Source organism: Notechis scutatus, chromosome 5 (assembly GCF_049901735.1).
Source record: "Notechis scutatus isolate UNSWTSFEM ecotype Mainland chromosome 5, rNotScu1.2, whole genome shotgun sequence".
NCBI lineage: Eukaryota > Metazoa > Chordata > Lepidosauria > Squamata > Elapidae > Notechis > Notechis scutatus.
The window spans coordinates 69,775,849-69,798,942 of record NC_142013.1 but is presented as its reverse complement, the minus strand read 5'-3'; the positions used below and the strand labels follow the sequence as shown (position 1 = coordinate 69,798,942).

Genomic DNA, 23,094 nt, shown 5'->3' with positions numbered 1-23,094 from the left:
GGTTGAAGGAGCTCCATCTGCAGTGGATTTTAGTGGGCAGGAAGCATCCCTGCCATGGCGATGGCAGAAAGGAGTTTGGGGGAGGAGCAGGAGACAGGCACCGCAAACACTTTTCACACCAAGAATGAATGGGTCTCTGATACTCTGCAAAAGAGGATGGGTGCCTAAACTCGCACGATATTATGGCACCCAGGAGCACCCATTTTCAGCAGGCAAAGCATTTCCAAGCTGACTCTGCTCTGCCTCAAAGGCAAAGAAACAGCGGCAGAGAGGAGATGGATCTTTGCTAAGGAAGTGAGTCTAGTGCAGCAGGAAGGGACCGGGAAGCATATGGTATCTTTTTGGGTCGGGGAGGCCTTGAGGGCCTGTTCCATCACTAGGCCTCCCTCCCCATGGCTACCTCCACTCTGAGATACCTCATATTCATTTAACAAATGTTGGATTAGATTAGCAAATGTGTGTACATTGGTATTCTTGAATTCTGAGCTCTTAGGAAAGTATCCTCCCCTTGTGTGCTGGAAACAGCCATTTTCAGTGGAGAAAACAGGACAAAACAGAGTGGGGGGAAATATTTTCCTGTGGTATGTTTCCAGTCTGAATTATTAGACCATGGCAAGGTCTCTACAGGAGACTTCTTTTAAAGCTTATGTATTAATAGAAAAGCAACTAACTGACCTCTGTTCCTAAATGGTAAAACTGTTGCAAATAAAAAACAAAGGAGACCTGATCAACTATCACAGCCACCACTTTGACAGTTTTGCTGTACTGTTGTCTGTGGATGCCCCCACTAAATGCAAGCACGGGATAAACTGAGCCTGGTTTGTTCTCAGTCTTTTTAGTGGCCACAAACTACTAGCAAAAATGGCACTTCATCACAAGGCAAGTAGGCACTGAGAAATGTTTCCCCTTTTGCATTTGAGCATCAAGAAGGGACAGGAAAGGAGAAAGGGAAAGAGGAAAGACGAAGGAAAGAGTGGAAGAGAGCAAGGAAGGAAAAAGAAGAAAAGGGGAAGAAAAAAGAAAGGAGAATGAAGAGGGAAGGAAAAAGAAGAAAAGGGAAGGGAGGGAGGGAGGATGGGTGTGTCGGGGTTCCGATAGATGCCCTAATTAAATAATGAGGCTCAAGCAAACTTCAAAAGATATCCAGTTGTTTATTAGGAGCTTCATGCTGGCACAGACCAAGTGGAGCCAACTCTAACCTCAGTTAATTTGTGTTTTGCCTCTGACCCTGTTTCCCCCTCCCCTCAATGTGTGTCATCAGTCACATTCCCCAACAAAGCAATTTTGCGGGATGTAAAAGTCACTCCCTCCAGCCACTGTGGGTTCCCGTGGAGATGACCCTGGCATATAGGTTACAATGTGCCTTGTTTTGACTGAGATACCAGCTCTTTGATACAGCAGCGAAGTTTGCTCTCCCATCCCCCTTGCCCATGGTAACTCGAGAGCAGTTCAGAGATGCTCTGCAAGTTTACAGGGAGATTATAATGAGGGAAGAAGTCCTACCTTAGCACTTGGCCACCAGCAGCCCTGATGCCCTTTCGCCATTCCCTTGTCCCCTCTTCCTGACCTCTCCAGGTGGTCTCCCATCCTATCACTGAGGATACTTTGGTTAAAAAACTGGGTCTCCTCGCAAGGAGAGGTAGTGGGCCTTCCTGCACACACCATGAGCAATGTGACCAAAGACAGCAAGCAGAACAGCAGCAGCTTTGAGGAGGAGGTAAGCGCAGCCACTTCCTTGGGGGAGTAGGGCTGGGCTGAGCTGTGGGGTCTTGGTGCCCTGGGAGCTTGAGGGCTGATTGAGCACTTGCCCCCTGCTGCCCATGGATCTGAGAAGCCTACACCACCATCCGGGGGTCCGTGGCCCAAGAGGGACGTCAACGCTCCTGTGGTGTACAAGGGTTTGGTGCTTGCCCTGGTCTCACTTTCCTTTGCTGGAGTCAGTGGATCCCCCCCCCCAACCCCACCCAGGCCACCACAGGCATCCAAAATGAGCGATGTTGAGCTGGCCGTGTGCCCCTTTCCCCCCCACAAGGTCAACCACACCCCTGATGTGGCTTTCAATGAAATTGAGTTTGACACTCCTGTTATAGGCCTTTTCTCAAACATTTGTGTATTACCTTGACCAGCGGTCGCCAACCGGTGGGCCGCGTCCCACTGGTGGGCCGTGAGAAAATTTTGGTGGCCACAGAGAACCCCCACAAAGCAATTAAATCCCCACAAAGCAATTAATCCAGGCTGCACAGAAACACAAGACTGTGCCGCCCACATGGCCCGCAGGAACCCTCCCTGCCCACTCACTCCTTACCCGGTAAACTTGCCTCCTAAATTGCTATTTTTCCTTTTTCCTGACCATCATCTGTTCTGCTGTGCCAAGAGATTTAGATTAGCTAGGAAGCAGGAAATGATTGGATTTCTTGCTTTCTAGCTAGTCTTTAGATCTTCGGCTGTGCCTTCCTTAGAACTGAACGTTTGCTTGCAAGCAAATTCAGTGCAGACTCACGGCAAGTAAATTTCAGAGACTGAGCTAGCTGAATGATTCTGTGAGCAACTCAATCTGCCTGCTTTGCCTGATTTTGGATACAATTTGCTCTTTTTTTATAAAAAAATCAATATTTATATAAATATTTATAATATTTACACACAAGCCATGCCCAGCCAGTCACATGACCACCAAGCCACACCCACAAATTAAGCCACACCCACAGAACCGATCCCTGGGATCTAAAATTATGAGTTTGGTGGTCCCTGAGGTCCAAAAGATTGGCGACCCCTGACCTAGATAGTTTATCTAGTTAATACACAAACTCTCACATAAAATCCATCTGTGTGAATCATAGAAATTGTAATAAGAAACGCTTGTACTAATATGCATAAACAACAAAATACTCACTGGTAGTTAAATCATATTAATTATATACAGAGCAAAAAAATCCAATTCATATGTAAATTGAAAAAGGCAGAACAATTTTGAAAATATTTCAATTTAAAAATGATAGTACTTTTGTCTATCCCAATGTTACTATTGTCAGTTTATTTCACTTACATTAACAATTCTTTATTAAAGATGTCTATAAGTTTCCCTGGAATACAATAGGTCTGCAGTATATTCTTGAAATTTCCCTCAATTTCCTTAAGCTTTCTCTTTCCATATAGAGCGTGATAGCAAAGTCCTTTTAAACTCTAATATGAATTACGACTATATCTCACCTTTCAAACACTTTTACTTTTCATGCTTCAGCAATTCATTGTTTTTTCTTCTGAGTTGTTACATGATCAGCATTCTTACTCAGTAATAAAACAATGCCACACCCCATATTTTGTAGCTAAAAGGCAGTACAGTATAGAGGTAGCTTAAGCCTAAAAGCCAAATTAATGTTTCTCTGAATTTAATTTTAGCACATTTATAACATAATTATATTATGTAACCACATATACTTATGCTAGGATAGCACACCCAGTTTCTGCAAAATATCTCAAGACACAAATGTAAAAACATTGTGTGCTGCCTTGGCCCTGCCCCCTGGGCTTGCGCGTTGATGAGCGTGTGAGGCTGGCATCCTGGGTGAAAGGAAGCACTCAGAACACAGTCCCCAGGGATGCCAGGGCCTGCATGTGCTTGCTGTCTCCTGTGCGCATGCCCAGGGGGCAGGGTTGAGGCCTGGGCAGCCATACCACCAATGGGGATCTGACTTTCCACACTCACGTCCTTTCTACCTGGCCACCTCACCTTCTTTGGGCTGGGTGGGTTTGCTGAGTGACGGCGGCAGCAGGTCTACCAAACTGTGGTAGCAGCAGACCGCAATGGGGTCAAGATGCATCAGGTGTGCAAGGGGAACACGCTCCACATGCAGGCCATGGGCAAGACCCGTGAGGGGGCTGAGAAGATGACCAGCAGTGACCTGCTCTCCAGCCACAAGCCAAAACAGACAGTGCGACAGAGTAAGTGTGTCCAGCGGTCTGCATCAAGTGCCTCCCCCGCCTTCTTCTGCTGCTGATGCATCTGTTGCGCTTCTGCTGGGATGGCAAGCCCAGTGGAGCTGGTTCCGGAGCCACAGAGTGCGCCAGCTGAGGGGCTGGAAAACATCAGCTCCCACTCAGAAAGGGCAGCGAGCAAGTGATGGCTGACTGTTTCCAGTACCAACCGCTCCATCCCTTGCATTGCCTCGCGGCAGCAGCACCTCCACCCCATGCCCTGCGTCGCTTCACCATACTTCCTGTGGGACGAGCGTTCTGTCTACCGCCCCACCGCTGGAGACCCCTGGATTCCCTCCCCAACACTGCTCGGTCCATACAAGTTAATGCCAAGGATTTGTGAATTAATGAACAAAAGTTTATACTTCTTTATGCCATACTTTAGGCTTTCACATATAAAACAATTAACAAGTTATGAAATACTAGTTTAAAAAAAAAGGGTCAAAAGTAAACCGACATGGATCTGTTTATACCACAACTGACTTAGCCCATGTAGCCAGAACTCTTTATTCTGGCAGACAAGATCTTTATAAATTTCCTATAAATTTCCTATAATATACTCAAATATCATTTTAACTGGAATTGCTTTAAAAAATCCCTTTTGTCATCCATTTTCAGCTCTTGTCCTTAATAAATCTTATTTTGATAGTTTGTTATTTAGCAATCTTTGCATCCCAGAGTTCAAATCATCAATGCAAAATGCAAAAGGGCAGTTCAATGCCTCCTAAGAGACAATCTAAAAAAGGGTTTCCCATCCTTGGCAATTTTAAGAGGCCTGGACTTCAACTCTCAGAATTTCCCAACCAACCATGCTGGCTGGGAAATTCTGGGAATTGAAGTCCAGGCTTCTTAAAGTTGCCAAGACAGGCAACTCTGACCTAAAGCATTGCAGAATTAAATATTACCCTGTTTTTAGAAGTTACATACCGAACAGTTTTATCATCTTTTCTACAAAAGATAGAAGAAATCAGGAAATTAAGTATAAGGCAATTTGGGAAGCACAAATCTGAGGCTTTGAATCAAACTGGTTTCCTATATTCTTTCCAGTTTTGGATAAAGAGATTTAGGTATGCGAGCACATAATGAGGTCTGCTGTAACTATTATTTCAAATCTATATAAATATTAAGCATATCAATCATTTAAACTTTCAAATCTGAAAGATCTTTACTCAGGTTTTGATATCAAATTATCAACTTGTTTTCTATTATTAAAATCATGGGATCAATTTTTCAGGGAAAAAAGCTTAACTATTGAGGCTGATAAAGTTTGTAAAAAATATAGATTATTAAGGATGATGCAAAATATATAATGTTTTGTTAAAGAGAAACTACAGCTTTATTTTATAAGAAAGTCATTAATCTATAACTTTTTCCTGTCACATTGCAGGTATATTTTCCTGTCAAATTGCAGGCACAATATCTTATTTATAAAGAAAAAAATCAAGGAAAATATTGCAATTAATAGATGACCAAGAAAAAAATCTTATTTAATGTATAAAGGCAAGTACAGATTGACTCCTCTTTATTTGAAAGGCTATTTATTTCTTACATGAATATTCCTTGTATACATAAGAGAAACAAACAGAATTACAGACCTGTTTCTTTATCTCAGTAATTGCAACTTACTTCTAATATATCACCATCAGTCTCTCCTTCAAGTTCCAGGGTATTTCCTACAGCATCAATGAAGATCTCCTTAACCAAAGCACAGAATCTGAAAGCAATATACAACTCACAATCAAAGGCAAAAAAGTATTGGTTTTGCCTGCTCAACCAAAATTATACATTTTATATATAACTCATACAAAGAAAATCAACATGTCTTAAAAATTTCCTTAGCATAATATATCTAAGACAAGCATGATTTTGAATCCCCTAAAATGCTTTTACATCAAAATTACTCCATAATTTAAAATGTACTTAATAAATATTGTGCTTATTTTAAATCAGAAACGGTCCAAATAATATTGTTGTCTAAGACAGAATCAAATAATAGTACCTCACACAAATACTATCATCAACATTCTTTAAAATCTTTCATTAAAGCTAGAAAATTGAAATGAAATAGAAATATAGAATGTTATGAATATTTTTCCTTACAATTAGAAAAAAAGCATTAAAAAACATGCCACCCATAATATGATATCAATTAATGGTTAATCTTATATATTTTCATCACTTTTTTCACTGTTCATATTTATTGAAATTGATGTAGAATAAATAATGCAAGAGGACAAAACCTATTTGTTTTATTCCTTCTCATGCTGGTTCTGTATCAAAGTTTGTAACTTTTGTATGAATTAATTTAATCACTGGTAAAAACAAAGCAAAGCAAAACGAACAAACCTCTTACCTACTACACTGACACTCTGTAGAAAAATAGATTTGAAAGTCATCAGAGTTGTCGTGGACATAGAGGAAACAGCATCGTTCATCAAATTTAGATATGCTGCAAATATCCAATGAAAATAAAGTTATGCTGGCGCAAGGAGATTGGATAAAGAAACAAATGTCTTCCAGATATAATATTTCATGATTTTGAAAAGCTTACTTTTAATGTTTTATACAAAGAATAACTTCCATGCCAGAGCTATCAGGTTTAAAAGTAATAATAAAGTTCCTTTCAAAAAGCATAAATATACAGATGGAACAATGAAAGCCATGAAAGATTTCTCAGCAGAACAGTGGGAAGGTAGACCTCAACTTACAACTCCAACTGAGCCTAAAATTTCTGTTGCTAAGTTAAATGTATTTTGCTAAATTTTATGACTTTTTTTTGCATCAGTTGTTAAGTGAATGACTGCAATTGTTAAGTTAATAACGTGATTATTAAATGAATCTGGCTTCTCCATTGACTTTGTCCGAAGTTGTAAAAAGTGATTACATAATCCTGGGACACTGCAACCGTCATAAATATGAGTTAGTTGCCAAGTATCTTAATTTTGATCATGTGACCATGGAGATGCTGCAATGGTTGTAAGTGTGAAAAATGGTCATGCCAATTTTTTCAGTGCTCTTCAGTCACTATATGAACTGTTGTAAGTTGACGATTATCCATACATGATTTTAAAAGAAACTATCCTATTTAAATGTTGTAAAATTCACATTTCTAATTGATTGCAGAAAATTATTTTGATGCTTTTACTTTGTTAGGTTACATTGTTACTATGCTAGTCATCTTCACCTAAACGTTAGGACATTTTCAGGTTCATGCTAGCAAAGCACATTTAAGTTATCTGGGTAGAGCTTTGGTTATTCCTGAGAAAGTGGACAGGTTCCTTGGGATGTTGAGTCCTGCCATTTGTACGTTAAATAAAGAAAGGAGGCAGTTCACCTGTCGAGTAGTGAAAAAAGAAATACTTCCTGAAAAGCTCATCACTGGACCTGTGGTACTAGAAATTTTTTATCCAATCTTTAACCTTCCCTTTCTGGAGAAGGCTGCTAGGAGGAGTATGGCTGAAGCTCCAAAGGAGAAAGCAGATTATTTGGCTCCTTGGCTCATGGATTTCAGACCCAATATAGCACTGAGTTCTTGTTCCATCTTGAGCCAGTCACTTTCAGCCCTAGAAAACAGGCAATGGCAAACCACTTCTGAAAAACCTTGCAAAGAAAACTGCGGGGATTTGTCCAAGCAATGTTCAAGAATCACACATGGTTGAACAGAAGAAAAAAATAAGTTTGTTCGGAGATCATCAGTTATTGGTCATGTTTACCAGCATTCCAGGTAATATCTGAGAATCAGAATAAGCACATTTTGTATGCCAGTTGTGCCCAATACCTTAGTCATCTGTCAACTGGATTACTGCAATACAATTTATCTGGGACTGTCCTTGGAAAGTATTCATGTGCAGATTTGGGTGCACCATAGTACTCCTATGTAATATTATTGCTATGTGAGTGGAACTGGCTCCCAATAGGTTCAGGTGCAATTCACGTTGCTGGTTGTTATCCTTAAAGCTCTACATGGCATGCAGACAGATTATGTTACAGATGCCTCAAAGCCAGCAGGCACGCCCCTGACGTAAAATTTGACAGAGACCCCCAACAACTGGGATTCTTCCTGGCCCTCATTCTCACCTACATGCCAGAATACAGCCATGAGATTCCCATCAAAGGACCACAGCCAGATGGAGGATCATCCTCCATAACACAGACACCCTTGAACTAAGAAACTTCAATTGATTCATGACAGCATTCCAATGGTGGTTTGAAGATCCCCTAGCCGATTGTAAAGCCAGAGTTCATATAAAGACAGTGTGGCAGGGACGCAGACCAATAGCTGAATACACAGAGGAATTCCTTGACCTGGCATGCCACTTCAACTGGCCAGAGGACATCCTCATAAGCTGTTTCAAAGATGGGCTCAATGATGACCTGTACACTGCTTGTGTCATGAGGGGGGACCCAGCCCACCTCCACGACTGATGCATGCTGGCCAAAGAAGTGGAAATTGACCAGACCTGAAATAAGTACCACTCAGCCAAGACTTGGAATAAACAGGAGAGAAATGACCAAGGTTCAAGCCCAGCTGGCAATATCCATCACCTCCTTCAAATGCAGCACTAAGCTGCAGAGTGCTGTGCCAACTGCATGGCAAAGGAGATGGACCAGAGTCAAGGAAGCTGCCACCTCACAGGAGAGAAACATCACTGAAAGGAGGTCACAGAGTTTGCCCCCGTACCCAAGAGGGAAGTGGGAACTCTGACCCCACCAGATGACAACCAGGGGCTAACTAATACTGACTCCAACAATGACCCCTTGGTAAGTGATCCAATTGCCCCCGTGACTTTCCCCATAGAACTCCACCACCCGGGGATCAGAACAAAAAGCAACCCCGAGGGCCCTTCTAGATTCGGGCTGCACCAGATGACTAATGAATTCAGCACTGGTGGAGAAGCTGGGCATTTGGCTAACAAGACTAAAAATCCTAATCATATTGTATCAGTTAGATGGCTCAGTCGGAGGGGCACTCCTGCAGCCTTTGCCACTGAACCCATAGAGATGCAGATGGGAATCCATTCTGAAACCCTGAGCTTCATAGTAGTGCCAGGAATGGAAAGACCCCTCATTCTGGGACTAGCCTGGTTTAAAATATGGAATCTCCGTGTGGTTTCTGTTCTTTGTGTTTCTGCCCCCCTGTGCTTATGGGGACTAAGGGAAGCGGCTGCTGCTCGCCTCGTCGTTCCGTTGCTTTGTCTGCGTTCGCTGCCGTTTTCTGTTTTCGCGCCCTGTTTGTCGCCTTGTCCGCTCCCTGGGAAGCTCGGGGGGAGTTCGGCGAAGTAGTGCTGCGTTGGGCCTGTGGTTGGAGCACGGCTGTTGCTGCCCGGTCTTTTAACTACAAACGGTTTGGCGGGGCTCACCCTTCCCCTTTTGCGCCTGGCCTGCCTGCTGGGTTCCCACCCCCTGTGCGGAAGGGGCTGTGGTGGTGGCCCCCAAGAAGGACCGTGGCCTCCCTGCCCTGCCGGCGCATGCAGGGCCCCCCCCAAAGCGAGCTGAGGGTTGTCAAGGGCCCTGTCCCTGGGCGCCCGTGGGGGCTGAGGAGAGACAGCGTGACGCCTCAGCCACAGTCCAAAAGATACCCAGGTAGGTGTAATGCCACTTTTGTTTTTTTTTGATTTGTGAATTAATGAACGGAAAAGTTTATACTTCTTGCCTTATGCCATACTTTAGGCTTTCACATATAAAACAATTAACAAGTTAGTGAAATACTGAAATACTATAAAGAAAAAAAGGTCAAAAGTAAACCGACATGGATATGTTTATACCACAACTGACTTAGCCCATGTAGCCAGAACTCTTTATTCTGGCAGACAAGATCTTTATAAATTTCCTATAAATTTCCTATAATATACTCAAATATCATTTTAACTGGAATTGCTTTAAAAATCCCTTTTGTCATCCATTTTCAGCTCTTGTCCTTAATAAATCTTATTTTGATAGTTTGTTATTTAGCAATCTTTGCATCCCAGAGTTCAAATCATCAATGCAAAATGCAAAAGGGCAGTTCAATGCCTCCTAAGAGACAATCTAAAAAAAGGGTTTCCCATCCTTGGCAATTTTAAGAGGCCTGGACTTCAACTCTCAGAATTTCCCAACCAACCATGCTGGCTGGGAAATTCTGGGAATTGAAGTCAGGCTTCTTAAAGTTGCCAAGACAGGCAACTCTGACCTAAAGCATTGCAGAATTAAATATTACCCTGTTTTTAGAAGTTACATACCGAACAGTTTTATCATCTTTTCTACACAAAGATAGAAGAAATCAGGAAATTAAGTATAAGGCAATTTGGGAAGCACAAATCTGAGGCTTTGAATCAAACTGGTTTCCTATATTCTTTCCAGTTTTGGATAAAGAGATTTAGGTATGCGAGCACATAATGAGGTCTGCTGTAACTATTATTTCAAATCTATATAAATATTAAGCATATCAATCATTTAAACTTTCAAATCTGAAAGATCTTTACTCAGGTTTTGATATCAAATTATCAACTTGTTTTCTATTATTAAAATCATGGGATCAATTTTTCAGGGAAAAAAGCTTAACTATTGAGGCTGATGAAGTTTGTAAAAAATATAGATTATTAAGGATGATGCAAAATATATAATGTTTTGTTAAAGAGAAACTACAGCTTTATTTTATAAGAAAGTCATTAATCTATAACTTTTTCCTGTCACATTGCAGGTATATTTTCCTGTCAAATTGCAGGCACAATATCTTATTTATAAAGAAAAAAATCAAGGAAAATATTGCAATTAATAGATGACCAAGAAAAAAAATCTTATTTAATGTATAAAGGCAAGTACAGATTGACTCCTCTTTATTTGAAAGGCTATTTATTTCTTACATGAATATTCCTTGTATACATAAGAGAAACAAACAGAATTACAGACCTGTTTCTTTATCTCAGTAATTGCAACTTACTTCTAATATATCACCATCAGTCTCTCCTTCAAGTTCCAGGGTATTTCCTACAGCATCAATGAAGATCTCCTTAACCAAAGCACAGAATCTGAAAGCAATATACAACTCACAATCAAAGGCAAAAAAGTATTGGTTTTGCCTGCTCAACCAAAATTATACATTTTATATATAACTCATACAAAGAAAATCAACATGTCTTAAAAATTTCCTTAGCATAATATATCTAAGACAAGCATGATTTTGAATCCCCTAAAATGCTTTTACATCAAAATTACTCCATAATTTAAAATGTACTTAATAAATATTGTGCTTATTTTAAATCAGAAACGGTCCAAATAATATTGTTGTCTAAGACAGAATCAAATAATAGTACCTCACACAAATACTATCATCAACATTCTTTAAAATCTTTCATTAAAGCTAGAAAATTGAAATGAAATAGAAATATAGAATGTTATGAATATTTTTCCTTACAATTAGAAAAAAGCATTAAAAAACATGCCACCCATAATATGATATCAATTAATGGTTAATCTTATATATTTTCATCACTTTTTCACTGTTCATATTTATTGAAATTGATGTAGAATAAATAATGCAAGAGGACAAAACCTATTTGTTTTATTCCTTCTCATGCTGGTTCTGTATCAAAGTTTGTAACTTTTGTATGAATTAATTTAATCACTGGTAAAAACAAAGCAAAGCAAAACGAACAAACCTCTTACCTACTACACTGACACTCTGTAGAAAAATAGATTTGAAAGTCATCAGAGTTGTCGTGGACATAGAGGAAACAGCATCGTTCATCAAATTTAGATATGCTGCAAATATCCAATGAAAATAAAGTTATGCTGGCGCAAGGAGATTGGATAAAGAAACAAATGTCTTCCAGATATAATATTTCATGATTTTGAAAAGCTTACTTTTAATGTTTTATACAAAGAATAACTTCCATGCCAGAGCTATCAGGTTTAAAAGTAATAATAAAGTTCCTTTCAAAAAGCATAAATATACAGATGGAACAATGAAAGCCATGAAAGATTTCTCAGCAGAACAGTGGGAAGGTAGACCTCAACTTACAACTCCAACTGAGCCTAAAATTTCTGTTGCTAAGTTAAATGTATTTTGCTAAATTTTATGACTTTTTTTGCATCAGTTGTTAAGTGAATGACTGCAATTGTTAAGTTAATAACGTGATTATTAAATGAATCTGGCTTCTCCATTGACTTTGTCCGAAGTTGTAAAAAGTGATTACATAATCCTGGGACACTGCAACCGTCATAAATATGAGTTAGTTGCCAAGTATCTTAATTTTGATCATGTGACCATGGAGATGCTGCAATGGTTGTAAGTGTGAAAAATGGTCATGCCAATTTTTCAGTGCTCTTCAGTCACTATATGAACTGTTGTAAGTTGACGATTATCCATACATGATTTTAAAAGAAACTATCCTATTTAAATGTTGTAAAATTCACATTTCTAATTGATTGCAGAAAATTATTTTGATGCTTTTACTTTGTTAGGTTACATTGTTACTATGCTAGTCATCTTCACCTAAACGTTAGGACATTTTCAGGTTCATGCTAGCAAAGCACATTTTAGTTATCTGGGTAGAGCTTTGGTTATTCCTGAGAAAGTGGACAGGTTCCTTGGGATGTTGAGTCCTGCCATTTGTACGTTAAATAAAGAAAGGAGGCAGTTCACCTGTCGAATAGTGAAAAAGTAATACTTCCTGAAAAGCTCATCACTGGACCTGTGGTACTAGAAATTTTTTATCCAATCTTTAACCTTCCCTTTCTGGAGAAGGCTGCTAGGAGGAGTATGGCTGAAGCTCCAAAGGAGAAAGCAGATTATTTGGCTCCTTGGCTCATGGATTTCAGACACAATATAGCACTGAGTTCTTGTTCCATCTTGAGCCAGTCACTTTCAGCCCTAGAAAACAGGCAATGGCAAACCACTTCTGAAAAACCTTGCAAAGAAAACTGCGGGGATTTGTCCAAGCAATGTTCAAGAATCACACATGGTTGAACAGAAGAAAAAAATAAGTTTGTTCGGAGATCATCAGTTATTGGTCATGTTTACCAGCATTCCAGGTAATATCTGAGAATCAGAATAAGCACATTTTGTATGCCAGTTGTGCCCAATACCTTAGTCATCTGTCAACTGGATTACTGCAATACAATTTATCTGGGACTGTCCTTGGAAAGTATTCATGTGCAGATTTGGGTGCACCATAGTACTCCTATGTAATATTATTGCTATGTGAGTGGAACTGGCTCCCAATAGGTTCAGGTGCAATTCACGTTGCTGGTTGTTATCCTTAAAGCTCTACATGGCATGCAGACAGATTATGTTACAGATGCCTCAAAGCCAGCAGGCACTCCCCTGACGTAAAATTTGACAGAGACCCCCAACAACTGGGATTCTTCCTGGCCCTCATTCTCACCTACATGCCAGAATACAGCCATGAGATTCCCACCAAAGGACCACAGCCAGATGGAGGATGATCCTCTATAACACAGACGCCCTTGAACTAAGAAACTTCAATTGATTCATGACAGCATTCCAATGGTGGTTTGAAGATCCCCTAGCCGATTGTAAAGCCAGAGTTCATATAAAGACAGTGTGGCAGGGACACAGACCAATAGCTGAATACACAGAGGAATTCCTTGACCTGGCATGCCACTTCAACTGGCCAGAGGACATCCTCATAAGCTGTTTCAAAGATGGGCTCAATGATGACCTGTACACTGCTTGTGTCATGAGGGGGACCCAGCCCACCTCCACGACTGATGCATGCTGGCCAAAGAAGTGGAAATTGACCAGACCTGAAATAAGTACCGCTCAGCCAAGACTTGGAATAAACAGGAGAGAAATGACCAAGGTTCAAGCCCAGCTGGCAACATCCATCACCTGCTTCAAATGCAGCACTAAGCTGCAGAGTGCTGTGCCAACTGCATGGCAAAGGAGATGGACCAGAGTCAAGGAAGCTGCCACCTCACAGGAGAGAAACATCACTGAAAGGAGGTCACAGAGTTTTCCCCGTACCCAAGAGGGAAGTGGGAACTCTGACCCCACCAGATGACAAGCAAGGGCTAACTAATACTGACTCCAACAATGACCCCTTGGTAAGTGATCCAATTGCCCCGTGACTTTCCCCATAGAACTCCACCACCCGGGATCAGAACAAAAAGCAACCCTGAGGGCCCTTCTAGATTCGGGCTGCACCAGATGACTAATGAATTCAGCACTGGTGGAGAAGCTGGGCATTTGGCTAGCAAGACTAAAAATCCCAATCATATTGTATCAGTCAGATGGCTCAGTCGGAGGGGCACTCCTGCAGCCTTTGCCACTGAACCCATAGAGATGCAGATGGGAATCCATTCTGAAACCCTGAGCTTCATAGTAGTGCCAGGAATGGAAAGACCCCTCATTCTGGGACTAGCCTGGTTTAAAATATGGAATCTGTTAGGTATAACATTGATACCCAACAAGGTTTGGGTGGATAAATATATAAACTAAGGTATCATAGTTTAAGTGTTTGTAACTTTAAGCACCACACTGCATGTAATTAGTCAATTAAGGGTGCGGTTAGAAACTGCAATAAGAGGAAGCAGTAGAAAGCTTGCTGCTTACTGCCTACTGTTTTACTGTTTACCGTTTGCTGTTTACTGTTTACTGCTGTTTACTGCTGGATACAACTGTTTATTACTGTTTTACTGCGACTGTCTACTGTTTGATCGTTCTACTGAATATCCAGCGTTATCCTCTGGAGAAAGGCATCGGAGGAGGAGAAGATATCTTTATCGGCTGATAAAGATATAGTAAGGACTATTATCTGGACTGAGTTAGTGAGTCTTACTGAATGGATATATTGTGAATGACATACGGACTGATTGACAATGCTTAAACTCTAACTGGATTAAAAACTATTTAAACTACAAACAGTGTTTGTGTTCAGTGTGTGTATACTCTAAAACCCTTCCTCTCTCATTTGGCTGCCTGGCTTGACTGCTGCTGCATGCTCTGCTAGGGTTTATCCCCAAACACTAACAGAATCCATATGTGAATTGGCGGAAGGGGCTGTTGGAATTCAAGATGAGTGGCCAGCCCCCAAAAGAGAAGTGACCAGTAGTGAAGCCCTCCCTGCCCTATGAGCTCAGAGCAGTCATGCAAGGGGAAGCCCATCATCCCCAAAGAGTACAGAGATCTGAGGAATGTTTTTAGTGAAAAAGGGTCAGACGAGCTCCCTCCTCACCAACCCACAGACTGTGCTATTGAAATTGTACCAGAGGATAAGCTACCAAAACTGAAGTTATACTTGATGATCCCTAGGAAATTACGAGAATTCCACTCATTCATTGACAAAAACTTAGCCTGAGATTTCATCCAACTGGCTCGACCCTGAGTGGCAGCCCTAGTCCTGTTCAGAGAGAAAAAAGATGGATCTCTTTGTCTTTGTGTAGACCAAGGATGTCAAACTCAAGTCCCACAAGCTGGATCTGGCCCATGGGATGCTTAGATATGGCCCATGCAGCTGCCCTGAAAACAGTGAAGGACTGGCCCACAGTACCTCTGCCAGCAAAAATGGAGCTTGGGAAGGCTGAATGTGGCCCTCCCAACCTCCATTTTTGCTGGCAGAGTGCTGCAGGAGGATCCCCCCAGCCCTGCCCGGGCCACCACAGGTGCACCCAAAATGAATGATGTCGAGCTGGCTATGCCCCTCCCCCGGCCATGCCCTCTGAGGTCAAAAACAACCCTGATGCAACCTTCAATTAAATCGAATTTTACACCCCTGGTGTAGACTCTTGTGGTCTGAACACAGTGTGCATGGAAAATGTGTACCCTCTCCCTCTGATGAAGGACATGTTGGCACTTGACTAAGCTGGATTTGTGAGAGGCATATTACTGCATCAGGATCAGAGAAGGGGATGAATGGAAGACCACTTTTAATTGCCCACTTGGTCATTTACAATTTAAGATGCTCCCCTTTGGATTTGAACTGCGGGGCACCTGCAGTTTTCATGCAATTAATAAATGAAGTGCTACATGAATATTTATATAAAGGGATTGCTGGTCTATTTAGATAACATTTTAATCTACACTTAAATGAAAGCAGAGCATGTGAAGCTGGTCAGAGCCATCCTCAAAAACCTTTGTGCCGCTAAACTTTATGCCAAGCTTTCCAAGTGTGAGTTCCACTAAGATAAGATAGATTACTTGGAATACAGAATCTCCATGAGGGAATTGAAATGGACCCAGGAAAACTCCTAGTGGTGCTACAGTGGGCTCTGCCTTGCATGAGGAAGCAGCTGCAGAGCTTCCTAGGGTTTGCGAACTTTTGCTGTCAATTCATCCCATTTGCTCAGATAGCCCTCCCCATCATGAATTTTTTTTTAAACAAAAGGGGGAGATAAACCTAATCCTGAAAGCCGTTAAAAGTGATCAATGGAATATCAAGCTGTAGTTGAAAAACTTAAACGGCTTTTTGCAGCTGAACTGGTATTAAAGCACACAACAGACCTGGAGAAAACTTTTGTCATTCAGGCCGACACCACTGATGTTGCAGTAGAGGCAGCACTCCTGCAAGAGAATGAGAAAGGCAGCTGCAGCTGTGCACCTATACTTCAAAAGAAACTATCTGAAACCGAACAACACTGGGCCGTATGGGGAAAAAGAGGCTTATGCTGTGTGATGGGCACTCCTCTTCTTGAGACATTTCTTGGAAGGGAGCAAAATCCCTTTCCAAGTGTGGCCTCATCACAAAAACCTAGAGGCGCTAAAAATCCTTTGGAAGCATTCTCCCAAACAAGCACGGTGGGCCCAATACTTCCAGTGTTTCAACTTCGCATTGCGCTACATGCCAGTGGGGGAAAACTTCCTAGCTGATGACCTGTCGTGGATGCCACAATATAATTGTTCCAAAGCAGAAATAATGAAACCATTGCTCCCAACATGTCAACTTAGCAGCCCAAGTAACCACCAGGGCTCAGTATGAAGAAAAATTGCCAGTTAGCAATGATGTGGCTGCAACCTTCAAAAAAGCGCTGACAATGAGTGGTTTCAAGGACTGTTCTACCCAGGATGGACTGGGTGGAAGGGAAACTGTATGTGCCAACCAGCCAGAAACTCTTAATTATGCAGACTTGCCATGACTTGAAGATGGAGGGCTACTTTGGATTCATAAAGACCCTGCACTTAATCAAGAGACAGTTCTGGTGGCCCTCTCTCAAAAAAGACATCAAGATCTGTTTCAAGTTGCCCTATTTGTGCCTCAGCTAAACAGCAGATCCTTACAATGCTATACTAACAGAAATGCCTTTAAAGACAGATATTCAAAGAATGTTATAGCAATCTAATTTATGCTAGTTCTTCAGTTCTATTATCCTGGCCAGATTTATAATGATTCTTATTTCACGTAGCATACTGATGAGATTTTGAAATTTAAAAATGTCAAGTAAAAGAATTGGGAATACAACATTAATTCACAGTCATAACTTATGAGTTTTGGTTCACTATCTGCAAGTCTTTTAGGATTCCTCTTTTAGAATATTTATACAATATTCTTCATTAAAGTTGTCTGTCTCTACTGCATGTGTGACTATAACTTTAAGAAAAAGTATTATCAAACTTTCAGAACACCAAGTCACTTGGCTAAAGACAGCAGAAAAGATTATGAAATACCATTTTTAATAGTTCAAACTGTACTGTTTATATCTGAAACATACTTTCTCAATCTTATTTCAATTAAAACTATGTGCTCCGGGTTTTTGTGTTTATAATGTAAACAAATATAAGATAATCCATTTAAAAGCAGACTGACCTTATTCCTCTAATAGAAGAAGCTGTAAAATTCCATTCATGGATTCGTTTCTGCAAAGAAATAAAATCAGAGTTTTGAAGCAAGACTGCAAATAATTTATTGCGTGGGCCCAGCCTGTAGAGTATTTGCAGTTTTGCCTTAGGTTGCTTAAGATAGCAAGGTGAAGTAATACACACCATTGTGCCTTATCACAAGTTCACAGGTACCTCCACCCTGTGGTTACTCAAATGGGATCAGAGTGATGTTATAGTAGGGGACCTACAGAACAATACAGTAGAATAACAGAGCCGGATGGGATCTTGGAGATCTTGTACTCCAATCTCCTGCTCGGGAAATCTGCTCTCCCACTGCTCAGGAAACCCTATATCGTTTCAGACAAATAGTTGTCCAATCTCTTCTTTAAAACGTTCAATGTTGCAGCATTCACAACTTCTGGAGGCAAGTTGTTCCTCTGATTAATTGTTCTAACTGTCAGGGAATTTCTCCTTAGTTCTAGGTTGCTTCTCTCCTTGATTAGTTTCCATCCATTGCTTCTTGTCCTGCCTTCAGGTGCTTTGGAGAATAGCTTGATTCCCTCTACTTTGTGGCAACCCCTGAGATATTGGAACACTGCTATCATGTCATCCCTAGTCCTTCTTTTCATTAAACAAGACATACCCAATTCCAGCAAATGTTCTTTATATGTTTAGTCTCCAGTCCACTAATCATCTTTGCTGCTCTTGGACCCAGTCCAAACAATCTCTCCAGAAACATAACGTAATACTGAATAATACCTAGAGGTGCAAAATACAATTTGCATTGTATTCCTATCATTTCCTCAGTGAAGGACATCCATAGGCATTTCCAAGTTATGATATAAATGGATTGGAAATCAAAATTCCCTAAAGCTGAGAAACTGAAAAGTATCCACAGTTTATAAAGTGTAAAATTGTTTAAACTCTATAAACCAATTCAAATTCTTTTACAGAAATCTGCAATTAGAAAGTGAAACCACTGCAATAAATCTAATTTTGTATACTACTATGAATTCTGCAAAACTGAAATCTTGGGGAGTTCTAAATCTTAAAAATTGTGCCTAAAGGGCCTTACAATAAACTAAACAGAAATACTTAATAGTAGTTAATGCTGGACACTTTCTGTTTGCAACCTTGTTTTTCTTCTGAAGAATTAGGCATAAAATGTACTTTTTAAAACATCTTTATGATACACTCATTAGGAGCTCTTAAAAGAATAACAAGAATGTTTTCAAATAAATCATGTCCAAAGCATTAAGAAAATGCCCAGCCAATCTTACCATTTCTGCAGGTGATACATGCCAAAGGGAAACTGTCCTATCATCAGTTTCATTATTGACTGAAACGTATGCAGGCTGGTATATCTTGGTTGGCTCTATCACTAATACCTAAATAAAGAAAACTTGTTGTACGAAGCATGTACTCAAACAGATATCTAGCCATCATTCAATTTCAAAAAGAGGAACAGAAATTTTGCATTATAATCCTAAGCCTAATTATTACAGACCAAAAAAACACAATGCATTTAGGTGCTTTTGAATAAATTTGAGTAAGACAACTTTTTGTTATTTCAGTGGAAAATACTTGCTTTAGTTCATATCATTTCTTGTACTAACTGCATTTTATTAGGTATATATGGATGAATGTATTACAGTTCAATCAAGCAATTCTCAAACTGGTAACCAATAGCAAAACATTAATATAAAACACTCTTAACTAATGAAAAAAAATGAAATGTAGCTCCTTGAAATTGCACCATTCAATTCATGACAGATCTCTGAGAAGACTGAGGAAACCAAGAATAAGAGAAGTTCAGTGATAGATTATTTCCTAAAGGTACAAAGCATGGAAACATGGAAAGGAAATCTTTCAAAGAACATCACATTAACTGGCTTCCGAGAAGTCTGCTTGAGAACTATAACCTTTTTCAACACGTTTTACTTTGACTAGCATTAACTTTGAAATCCATGTGAATAAACTATTTTTGAGTTTGCCAGCTATGTGGGACTTGACATCCCATCAGGGAATATATGGCTTTTTGAAAAACCAATATGGTGACTGTCTTAATGAGAATGCTATTCTATCAGCTTGTTCAATAGACAATAATTTTTGTTACTTCCAACTCAGTATCAATATAGTTATATGATTCACAACAAATTATACACGAATTATACACTAGACTCTTACTGGGAATCTTAATCCATTTGTTTTTTCTTGGGTTGCCTCAAAAATTATATCCAACCAGAAGTTCAGTCTTTCTTGCCTCAGAGAATGTTCTATGGTCAGTTTCTTGAAATGCTGAATTAATGTGAGATTTTGTACCAAGGATTTTAAATACCTGAAACACATAGATATAATTAATAAACAAAGTGTCCCACAGGTCCTTTTAAATCAATGTTGAAAACATATTTTTATAGGAATCATGTGTTTAAATAGATGGATAATAAAAACAACCTTCCAAAGTCTATTTTTTATAAAACATACTTTCCAATGAATTACTGCTAATTCTTACCTAGTTAGTCTGCTTTAAAAACATAAATGATTTTTTTATTTAAAATTTGCAGCCAAATTATCATGTGAATATTTTGGCAAAACAAAAAGCAAAAAAGACAATATAGCTCTATTGGTTCATGAGAAAAAAAAACTCTCCAAATCCACAACTAGTTGATACTATTAGTAAGACTAATCAAACCATAATAAATAGTTATGCAAACGTTTATGTTTTTCCAAATTTCTCATCAAGCAAAGTATCAAAACAAAGCAAAAGTGTTGGTGTGTATACAGGAATTTGGAAAAACAAATTTCTGCAAAGATTCAAGTCATCACAGATTGACCATCATGACTTACAATAAAGAGAAAACTCAACAAAACCTAGTAAATGTGAGCTACAATTACAAAAAAATAGTGATAATACATACCAAATGGGTGGTTTCAATTTGAAAAGTCTCTCTGCTGCTTGGACAGCTTTACCAATGTCACTGGCCAACATGCTTACAGTGAAAAACTGTCCAACATCCCAGTAATTGTTCATTTTTTCCAGATTCCCTTTTCTTCCCAATAAACTATTTAACCGTACTCCTTGACAAACATATAAAAAAGACAATGCTGCAAATGAATACAAGAATCCTATTCCAAAACCTAAGAGAGGGTGATGTGTTTCTAATTATAAGGATTATAATCTCAAAATTTAACTGGAAGGAAAAATTGTAGAGATGAACTCATATTTATATCTACAGAATTTAAAGCTAGAAATTCAACCATACTGTTGGCAATTGCTGTTAACATAGTAGCTGAGAAGTATTGGGTGTTTATGGCCATTCATATACCTGGATAAATAAGTAGAAAGAAACATCATGTGACTGGAATCGTGAAGGTAAGGGGGGGAAAGGTGGATCCAGCTTATGAAATTAACTGACTAACATCACCATACATATTTTCCTTTATTCATTTACCTATTTTCCTCAGTTCCATGGAAGTTTCAAATTGCTGCCCTGAAACAATCAGCAAGACTGCAAGGTTAATTCCAGAATACAGAGTTGACTGGAGCTCAAACCCTTTACGATACCTGCAGAAGCAAAATTTAATCAAATGGGTAACACAAGAAAAATACTTATCAAATCTCAATATATCTCGTGTTAGATATTACAGAACAGATTCCATCTCCCTTTCCCTTCTTTCCCCCCTCAGGAAAGTTAAGAACACAGACTTCAGTCATCTAATATAGGACAAAGAAAAGATGTATATAATTTTTAAATTGTATCAAACTGTTTAAACAGATCTGCTTTAAAGATAATTCTTTTACATTATTATATAATATAATAATACAGTATGTTTTTCAACTGATTATATATTTTATTTAATTAATGGAATAAACAGTTTTACTGATGAAGATGCTGTCACAGAGAACAACCATCGTAAGATATTCCAAAGTTAAAGTTCCAACATTCTATATAATTCCCTAAGTCCTATTCATATGTATGGCAATGTAATATCTTTTTTTAAAAAAAATTATTCTAGCTTCATTTTACCCCCAGGCTTTTCGATTTTATTTCGATGGATCTAAATTAGAACTGAGCTGACTGGGCTATCAAGTTCAGAAGCACTTAACAATGCTGCTTTGTAGTGTTGTTTTAAGAAAATATTAAGTATGAGATTTCAGTGTGTTGGAACTAATTGAGAAAAAGGAAAATTAAGATCGTTGAGAAGTTGAAGAATGTATCTTAGAAACACAGATTAAACATTTTGTTAGTTAACACAAAGCCAGTTAAACAGAAGGGGAATTGACAGATTTTTTTTTTAAATGGAGAAAGAGAATAAAGAGAAAAAAATATTGTATTTCAGAATCATAATTAAAGTTTCCTTAGACTTAATGGGAACTTTTTCCATCATACAATGGAGAATTTTATGCTTAGGATGTGAAGATGTGTACCAGTTTAAATTACTTCAAAAGCTATGTATGGTAATAACTCAAAAATTCAGTTTCTGATAATCAAACAATCCTAGGTTGCCTTTGCTTGTTCTTGGAAGCTGTCCTGTAATATCTGATTGGCCACTGCTAATAAGAAAACAAGGAGCTTTCATTAAATCCAGAGGGCCTTCCTTATGGTTTTATATGCATATATTTTCTTATTCACTTTTTATAATGATAGGATACTACAGGTAGTCCTCGACTTACGACCACAATTGACCCCCAAATTTATGTTGTTAAGCGAGACATTTGTTAAGTGAGTTTTGTTCCATTTTATGACTTTTTTTGCCAAATTTGTAAGTGAATCAGTGCAGTTCTTCAGCTAATAACAGAGTTATTAAGTGAATCTGGGCTTCCCCATTGACTTTGCTTGTCAGAAGATCACAAATAGTAATCACATGACCTCAGGACACTACATCCATCATAAATGTGAGCCAGTTGCCAAGTGTCCAAATTTCGATCATATGACTGATAGTGCAATGGTCATAAGTGGGGAAAATGGTCATGTCACTTTTTTCAGTGCCACTGTAACTTTGAATGGTCACTAAATTAACTGTTGTAAGTTGAGAACTACCTGTAATTGGTAGTGAATAATGAAATTCACTAGTAGAATACTCTCCTTTTCTATTTTTATAGTGGTACTGAACCATTCAATACCTCTTACCATTCAATGGCTTTGTCTCGGCTACTGTTGTCTTTATAGTCTGAATCAAGGAATATGTCTTTATAAATTCTCCCACATAGGCAAAACATATCGGGTGCTGGATGATCACATGTCTGTAAGACCTGGAGCATCACTTTCAGTGCCTTTTCCCGGTCACCCATGATATTCCTTCTAAAATTCAGGCAAAAACATGGTTTAATTACACACATACACAACCCACATAGTTTTTGTTCC

At 39.2% G+C, this 23,094-nt stretch overlaps 1 protein-coding gene across 2 annotated transcripts in view; it reads right to left on the bottom strand.

Annotated features, from left to right (window-relative positions):
* MAP3K15 (mitogen-activated protein kinase kinase kinase 15) overlaps positions 1 to 23,094 on the bottom strand; it is a 111,199-nt gene that overhangs the window by 51,530 nt on the left and 36,575 nt on the right. For both annotated transcript variants that reach the window (XM_026674934.2, XM_087966950.1), the window contains 8 exons: positions 22,861 to 23,031; positions 21,181 to 21,293; positions 20,647 to 20,806; positions 19,916 to 20,066; positions 19,009 to 19,116; positions 17,715 to 17,764; positions 11,617 to 11,712; positions 10,892 to 10,979 (listed from right to left, as the gene is read on the bottom strand). In XM_026674934.2, the coding sequence (XP_026530719.2) occupies positions 10,892 to 10,979; positions 11,617 to 11,712; positions 17,715 to 17,764; positions 19,009 to 19,116; positions 19,916 to 20,066; positions 20,647 to 20,806; positions 21,181 to 21,293; positions 22,861 to 23,031 (937 nt within the window). The remainder of the gene's footprint in view (positions 1 to 10,891; positions 10,980 to 11,616; positions 11,713 to 17,714; positions 17,765 to 19,008; positions 19,117 to 19,915; positions 20,067 to 20,646; positions 20,807 to 21,180; positions 21,294 to 22,860; positions 23,032 to 23,094) is intronic.